The sequence below is a fragment of the Anopheles arabiensis genome, chromosome 2 (genome assembly GCF_016920715.1).
Source record: "Anopheles arabiensis isolate DONGOLA chromosome 2, AaraD3, whole genome shotgun sequence".
Taxonomy (NCBI): Eukaryota; Metazoa; Arthropoda; class Insecta; order Diptera; family Culicidae; genus Anopheles; species Anopheles arabiensis.
The window spans coordinates 1,198,514-1,206,951 of NC_053517.1; the positions used below are offsets into that span (position 1 = coordinate 1,198,514).

Genomic DNA, 8,438 nt, shown 5'->3' on the forward strand with positions numbered 1-8,438 from the left:
TTGTGGCGGAATTTCAATTTCCGGTATTTCAACAAAAATTTTATCCATTCTACCAGGAGCTCAGGGGATTCGGTAGGGCACCGAGCAACCAGCCAGCCCGCCAGCCAGTCCGGAAGCGCAGTCGGGCGGAAAGGGGTAGGGGACGGCATCACGACCCGCTGTACCGAGCGCACCACGAAACGCCGCCCGCAAACGGCCGGACACGATGCGCCGAAGAAATGAGAGCGAAACGAACGAGGGAAAAGACGAACCGATGAGAGCAGCAGATGGCTTGCTTGGGGAGGAAGCCTTATTCGAGCAGAATAACGACTGGATACGAATCTTATACGAATATATTAGCTTTTTCCATTTCTAAGAGTTTCAACTAAATGAGACAAAGTTTCAATATGTAAACGTGAAAATTGTAGCAGTGGAAATCAATACTGTTCTTTCCATCATGTTCAACGTTTGCATCGAACCCTTTCGAACAAAACACGAACATCAAACCTTCTCTACCATGCAACAACCGAGCAGCCTGTGTGCTCTTTTCAAGTGCATCGCCTTCGCTCACCTTCCCACAAGCGTGTTACGGTCGACGCTTCCCACCAGTACCACCACCACCAGCACCACCACAAACGGCCGCCTTCGTGAGACGTAACGCATCGACGCTTCCGCACTCGCCGGACGCCGACGCCGTTGCGCAAGTTCCACGTGTCGCCGTCGCCACCACCACCGCTGTTGTCCGCTCTTCTCGCTCGGCGCTCTATCTCTGTTCACCTGCCGCGCGGGGCCCGAAAACGCGAAACGCCACCTTCGGTAAACCCTTTTCTCCTGTGAGATTGGATAAAATTTTTGAAGAAAATGTAGAAAACTGAAACTGAGATAATGAGCCCTTGCAGAAGGGTCCCCCCTATGGTGCTGCCACACGACGACGCGCCCACAAAAGTACGGTGTGGCGCGTGCATTTCCTGGTGCAATTGCGCCCATCATCCATCCCCGAGAGGTGGGCGTCCAAAATTTTACCACCACGAGGTCCCCAAAAATACGAACTTTTTGGCAAACTTCTTCCCGCCTTGCCATGCCCCAACCAAAAAACACTCCCACGGCAATCATCCCCCCATCGAGTGGGTCGTCGGTTGGCCCCCTTTTTCGTTCGCAGTGACGCAGCGACGATGCGCGCTCCCCAGCTGTGTTGGGGCCGCAGCTCGCGAGATTTCGTAAATCCCCCAGTAGCAGAACAGCAGGTTGATGTGGAGGAATGCTTTCGATTCCCCTTTTGCGCCCGGTCGATGACCACACCCGCGGCCGGCCGGTTCGGTGTGTTTATCGTAAGGTGAGGGCACCTTCCCCTTACAGTCGAAGGCGTCGGGGCTTGCTCTCCGCGGTGCTGCGAACTGGTTTTCAGTTTTCGTCCCGATCCGTTAGCAGTATGGTATGCGAAGCGATAGGTGTACACTTCGGGTTCGTCTGCCTTCCAATCCCCCAAGAGGCGGTTTGGTTTCTTTGACTTTTCTTGGACGCAATGTGAGGCGTTTTAGAAAAATAAGGCAACACACAATTGGAATCAAAATTCGAGATATTTTCAGGGGATTCATTTAATACAATTGCAATATTGTTTTCACATCGGGTAATTTATATTTCTTTCGATGGAATGATGCCAACAGTTACTTTTTACACGACGTAACGGTAGATTAGCGACAAGAGCTAGATCTCAGCCTAATCCAGTGGGTTAGTTGGCCACTTCATGCTGATATAAATAGCAAAATAGCGCAATTGCACCGCACCAGTCCTTTGCCGGTCGTGCTGTGCATCGCAGAGTGTGTCCATTTTTGCCATGAATCTTCCCTTTCTGTGCACTTTTGCCATCGTGTGGTCACCCGTACTAGCTGCAACAGGTAATCTTACATTAAACATGCATCTTCCACCAATTCACCGACCGTTTCTGCAGTGAATAGAATCATCGGTGGAGAGGAAACGGCACCCCACGAGCTCCCTTATCAGGTGTCGCTGCAGTGGAATTACAGCAATGATTCCATACCGCCGATGCACTTCTGCGGTGGTGCCGTACTGACCGACAGCTGGATACTGACGGCGGCACACTGTAAGACGTCCTACACGGCGGACGGATACATAGAGGTAGTGGCCGGAGCGCATGACATTCTGAACCGGGGGGAGGTAAACCAGCGGCGGAGGATTGAGCGCATTATCACACACGAACGGTACTGTGGGACGGTGTGTCCGTACGACATTGCGCTGATTCGTGTCGCCGAACCGTTCGTGCTGGGAGATACCGTTAAAGCAATCCGATTGCCCGCGCTGAACGAGACATTCCAGGGAAGCGCTCTGGTCAGTGGTTGGGGATCGACGACCCCCGCCATAGTGCCCGAATATCCGGACAAGCTACGAGTAAGAACTTGTTACCCCAACCCGTACGCCCAATCAGCGACTCATAGCAATCGTTTTCGTCTTGCAGAAAGTGGTACTACCGCTGGTGGACTACGACGAATGTCGGCAGCTGTGGTACGACGTGAGCCATCTAGCGGATACGAACGTGTGTGCCGGGCCGGAGGATGGATCTAAGTCATCCTGCTCCGCCGACTCCGGTGGCCCGTTAGTCACGATGAACGGTACGCGGGCCAGCGAGGAACCCGTTCTGATTGGACTAGTTTCCTGGGGACCGTACCCGTGCGCATCTCCCTGGCGGCCCAACATCTTCACCGGCGTTGCCTACTTCGTCGACTGGATTGAGCAGCATTTGAAGGTGGGCCCACGGGAGGAGGAGAAGGAGGAGGAGCCTCAATAAAGCATGTTTTCGGCCCCAATACCACGTGCAATTCGGTCATTTCTATCCGGACCACAGGATTCGCTCGAAAGCACCCACCGCGCGGAATGCAACACGTTTCCACTGCGGCGCTTAAGAACGGTAAGGGAATGACGCGTAGCCTGAGATGGTCGTGCGCACGCGCAGTGCCGTGTTGGCGTAGATGGCCACCTACACCTCGCCATGCCAGCCGGGTATGATTTGTGAAATTTTTCGTACTTATTCGACTCGATCCGAATCGATTCCGAAAAGCGAGCGACGACCGCCACCATCGCCGCCACACTCGCACCCACCCGCAGGCCGATTCGAGTAATGGCCGCCGTTCGGCAGAGCGCCCGGGCGCGGGCACACGAGTTGTCCAAAAACTATTGTCTTCATGGGGTACCGCTACCAGGGCACTAGGACGCCAGCATCGGACCGCGGAGGCCGCACACAGGACACGCGCCAGATACAGGGCAGGTGCTGTGGGCGCGAGCGCGACAGTAGTGCCCAGTGCCGACGTGTGGTGTTCTTTTATCGAGTCGAAGCGCAACCAGGAGTCGTATGGTGCGAAGAGTTTCTGGGCAGCTGGCAGCTGGGAAGCAACTCGATTCGGGATTCGAGAAAGGGACGGGAAGAATCCGCGCCCTGTCCAGCCAGTGCGGTACTACGCGAGCGGATCGAATCCGGAAAGATTTAGTCGAATCCGGTCGAAAAAGAGCGAATCTTGGCACAACAGCGCAGACCCTGGAGAAGGTTACCTGCGAGCGAGTGGACGGTTGCCTGGGGACGTGGGGAAGGGTGACAGAGGGTGGTGGCGCCGCACTCGTCGGTTCGAGCCAGCAGATCGACATCTCGGAGTCCCAGTTCTGCTGGCTACGCCGAGGGGATGGACCCATTTTTCCAGCAAAAATATGAACCGAAGTAACAAGAGAGTAGGCCCCGAGGAGGAGAGTGTCCGCGCAATCGTTCGTGTGTATGTCTAGTTCTAACTATTTTGTAAGACACACTGGGAAAAGATTGCTTTTGAGGTTCGGTTCGGATAGAATTTGATTTTGTTTTCTTCAATGTCACGATGTTGCCTATACTCAGGGTCGAGAAGGACCCATCCATAATATAATGTTGTTCATGTTCCCTGTGTATGCATACAAATCAATTCCAAAAGACAAAAAGAGTTCCCAAAGATCCGTTCTGACCACTAATGCCGTGTCGTGTGTCCCACTGTGACTGACCAACGGCGATGATTCGAGCAACGAGACAGATCAAATCTCCACGCGTTCTGAAGCCCTATTCTAATTCTATCATAATTTGCATACAAATGTTGCCGGGAGGCGCATGAGCGCGCAGAGCAAACACAACCAACACGCGTCGGTCCTCGTCGGTGGGAACGAAGCACACAGTCTGTCTGGCGGGGTGTACAATCTCTCCACACTGCCACACACGCGTTTTTCAAACGCGCGTATTTCAAACACCCGGCAGCTGGTGAGCAACGGCCTCCTCGGGCGCATGCTGGCCGCGGAAGACGATTTCGAAATTGAACATGTGGTTCACGAACGCGCGCAACACGCGCAAACGAGCGAGCGAGCGAGCGAGCGAGCGTCGGCGCAACTTTGTTGGCAGGGCGGGCCCTTTCGACAAACAGCGAAACCGTTGCCCCACTAAGAAAAGCGCTCGCGTGTGTCTTCGTGCCCAGGGAGGCGGTGACACACATCTCCAAGAAGCGCTCGACGCCGGGACTCTGCTTCGCTTCGGCAAGACCGCGATCGCGCACTTCTTCGCACTGCGACATCGGTACCAAGATTGCATACTAGCGGTGCAACAGGACACCGCCGACGGATGCGTTTTGTTTGTTTTTTGCAGGTTCGGGCGAAAGAGGACACCGTGCGCGCCAAAACAGCGACCGGTGGAGGCACAAGCGCAATCAATTAGCAGCAGGCCAATTGTCGATTATAAAAACGCCCACCCAAATGTGCATCCTCATTAGTGTCAATTGTTGTGTGCCTGTTGTTCCCCATGCGCATAACGACGATATTAACATTATATTACCAGCCCCTCGGTGCAACAGAGCACGGGGACACACGGTTGCGCTCGAACGGCCGAACCAATATTTGGCATGCGCCTGCGTCCCTAATGAAGAGTGTATTTCTGTACTATCGTATCGGTTTCATGCAAAATCGTATGAAACTGGTTTAATTGCTGTCGAATATTAAATTAAATAGTTGACAGGACAGAAATGCCGCTTTTCTGCATTTAAAAACTGTACACAAGGGTAAAGAAAATAATATTTTCGAACTATTTTCATGAAATATAATTTAAAACATTTTCTCCTTCTCGTATACCCTCCAATCTATCATGCGAACGTCATGCGCCTCCAACTAGGTGGATAGAACAACACCAGTCACCACAGCAACGCTGGTAGATCGACTGTAACTCATCGCCCAATCGCCCATTCGCCCTGTCCCATACAACGTTACAGCGGTGGTCGTGTAACTTCTCGTTGCTACGCACGGTTACACACACACACTCATACCACCCCGTACCCAGCGAATGTGTGTGCTCGATACGCTAACAGCGAGCAGGGTTGATTGCCCTCTCGACTGAAAGCGCCCTGCTCTGCGCATGTCTCCCTGGTGCAGATTCATCCAAGGACATTGCCATGTCATTGACGACGTGTGCGCGCACGGCCACGACCGCCGTCAGTGTTATCCCGTCCCGGCCACTGCTGCGCGGTCTGCTGCCCTGGTCGCAGTCTCAAAAAGGTAGGAACAAGAAAACGAAAGTGAAATAAGCCGTCCCCACCAACAACAGCAGCAACAACAGCAACGGAGCGAGTCCCTGACACCGAACCCTGACAGCGAATTGAGGCCACGGCGACCATGGGGCTGCGATGTTTCACCATTGGCCGCCGTAGCGATATGGTGCGGCGTGACACTGAACTTGACTGGCGCAACCATGGCGGCCAGTCATCGCGTCTCAGCGGACTGCCCGTCCAAACCCCTGCGCGCCCGGTACGAAGTTCGCCATGACGTGATGAAAACGTGACAGCGCCATCGCGCTCGGCGCCGCTCGGCTGCCCGAAGCGGCCACGACCGGTGCGCGAACTGCACCGAAGGTACCGAAACGCCCTGCGAAGCGCATGCGACCCTGGCACAGCCCTGTGAAATTTACGCGCGAAACTCATCTCTCGGTACCGGCGAGTGAATTCGTCGTGATTCGCCATGGGAACCGGCGGCTTCGTGCGCCCGTCACCTCTCACGGCTGGGCGGTTGGTACCAGGCGGCAATCTGCCGCACGCACACATCGACACACCGTACGCAGGGATCGGCAACTCTGCGTTTCGAAGGTGGGAGGGGCTATTTATTGTTTAGAAAAGCAAAATTAGTGATTCATTACAGTGAGATAATTTGTTATGATACTTGTTTATAGTAAATAAGGGAGCTATTGTAGGATAAGCTAGAAAAGAATGTTCAAAAAGATGAAAAACGTTGAGGAAATTAGGCGCACCAGCTATTTAAAACAATTCTCTTTGCTCCAAAAAGCACCAATATATGATAATTTACATTCTTTTTACTATCCTCCCTTAACTACCGAAAGCACCATCGTGTGAAGAAACTTCCAATAATAGTGACTCAAAAGCTCCGCAAGCAGAAAAGTTGACAGCCCCTGCGCGAAAACGATGATGATGCACTTTGGCGCGATGCATCTTGAGGGGTGAGTTTTCCCTTTAACGATGCTTCTCAAATGCATTCTCACTTATTATTTCGAACTACATTCTCCATCGTTCGCCTTTACCAGCGGCCCTTGGTCGTTACGCGAAGGGCCGTAATTGCCTTCGTAACGGCTCGGGTAGGGCCCTACTACGGTGTCGTAAAACAGACACACACACACACACATTGCGCTCGGGCAAGATGCAGCAAAAAGGGTTGCCAATTGCATCTGCGTATAGCGCGATGGCTTACGCGCGCGATAGTTGCGACCACACGAGTCGCGAACCCACTATGCACCAATGCGATGCAGGAGGTAGTGTGCAAGTGCACTATCGCGATGCGCACAACTATCGCAGTCGCAGGCCGCAGCGGAGGAAGGGGAGTGGAACGCGGAGGTTCTAATAGTCCCTTAAGCGACGATTAAAACTAGCTTCCTGCGGAAACACCCTTCATCGTGGGTGGTTGGGCAACCGCGAGAATATTATGTTTCGGCAACATTTCTACCAAGAGATCAGGCGATCGCGGCGGTACGTCTGTACTAGCTAAGAACTAAAGTGCAATTGCACCGTGCGAGGGCTTGCGAGGGGCGGCAGCCGGCGAAAGGCGGCCTGTTTGCTGCTAAAGTGCATTCGGTGCAGTGTGAATGCACGCGTGTGGTGGGGATTCAGTTGCGATCGTAAAAGGGTTTTACTTTTCTTTCTTTTTTACCCGACGACTGAAACGTACGATCTGTTGCACAGCAGCAAATGCACTTCAGGGCGGCAGCAGTGCAACAGAGCAGGTAGGATGAGGATGACAGAGGAAACGAAGAGTAGAACCGGTTTTGGTACCAAAGGGAACAAGTCTGTTGGACGTCTCGATTCTTATACGACTATAATCGCCTCCTCTCACAAGAAGCAGTCGTGGCCGAGCGGTTAAGGCGTCTGACTAGAAATCAGATTCCCTCTGGGAGCGTAGGTTCGAATCCTACCGACTGCGGTAAAGATGAAATATTTTTTTTCTCGTTGATTTTTTTTCCTAGCTAATTGTCACCTTCACGTCTTTCATTAATGACCTCTATCATCTTTCATCGCTTCATTCTATTTTTGATTGTTGCGAACGGTGACCATTAACACAAATCGCCTAGCATGCGCATGTGAGCTTTCGTGTACCATTTGCATACACGAATCTGTCGTGAATACTAGTAACGTCTTCAATTGTACCCCACAAAACACCTCCCAATCTATTGCGACAGCCGAGCGATGGCAGCGCGATTTTCAAAGCAACACACAAACAAAATGGTTGATGTGTGTGCAATGTCCACACCGTGCGCAAAAAGAGCAATGGTGGTGGGACCGGTACAGAAATGGGCGGCGTAACATGTCGCCGCCATCAGGCCCGGCAGCTGCGTTTGCGTTGCACACCACACGCCGAAGAAACAAAACAAAATGTCTCGTAACATCTATCCACGAACTTACCAGGAACGGATACTTTCCGTCCTGCCAAAGAGGGTGCACGCCCGGCCTCGGCGTTCGGGGCCCTGTCGTAGCGATGGCAGCAGCGGCGCGCGCCCAACAGCAAGAAGAAAACATAAATTATCGCACCGAAATGGAGCGCCACCCCCTCCTCGCCATTCATGATGATGGCAATAACCATTCCGTTAATGATCATTGAAAAATAATACCGCCGCGGCCATCATTTGGCCGGGTGCTTAGCGAGCTCGCCACCGCGATGCCATGGCGGCGGCCGTTCTCGCCGGATGCAAATTTGGTGCAACTGTCGAAACGCGAGAAAGAAAATGATTGAACAGAACAGTGTGGCAGCATTGCTAGCAGGACGACGCCCGCCGACGTCACGCAACCGATGGGCCACGCTCACCAGGCGCTTCCGCTACCAGTCGTCGGCCGGTTTTGCGCGCTTTTGTTCGCTTTCATTGTGTTCGCCCCGGTCCCGGTCGCACGAAGAGGAAAGCG

At 53.0% G+C, this 8,438-nt stretch overlaps 1 protein-coding gene and 1 non-coding gene across 2 annotated transcripts; both read left to right on the forward strand.

Annotated features, from left to right (window-relative positions):
• The first annotated feature begins 1,745 nt into the window (after positions 1–1,745).
• Positions 1,746–2,803, forward strand: LOC120897594 (trypsin-1-like). The gene is made up of 3 exons (XM_040302585.1): positions 1,746–1,874; positions 1,928–2,385; positions 2,453–2,803. The coding sequence occupies exons 1-3, from the start codon at positions 1,814–1,816 to the stop codon at positions 2,780–2,782; spliced, it is 849 nt and encodes a 282-aa protein (XP_040158519.1). The 5' UTR covers positions 1,746–1,813; the 3' UTR covers positions 2,783–2,803.
• Positions 2,804–7,382: 4,579 nt separating this feature from the next.
• Trnas-aga lies at positions 7,383–7,464 on the forward strand. The gene has a single exon. It is a non-coding gene; the product is annotated as a tRNA-Ser (tRNA).
• The last annotated feature ends 974 nt before the right edge of the window (positions 7,465–8,438 follow it).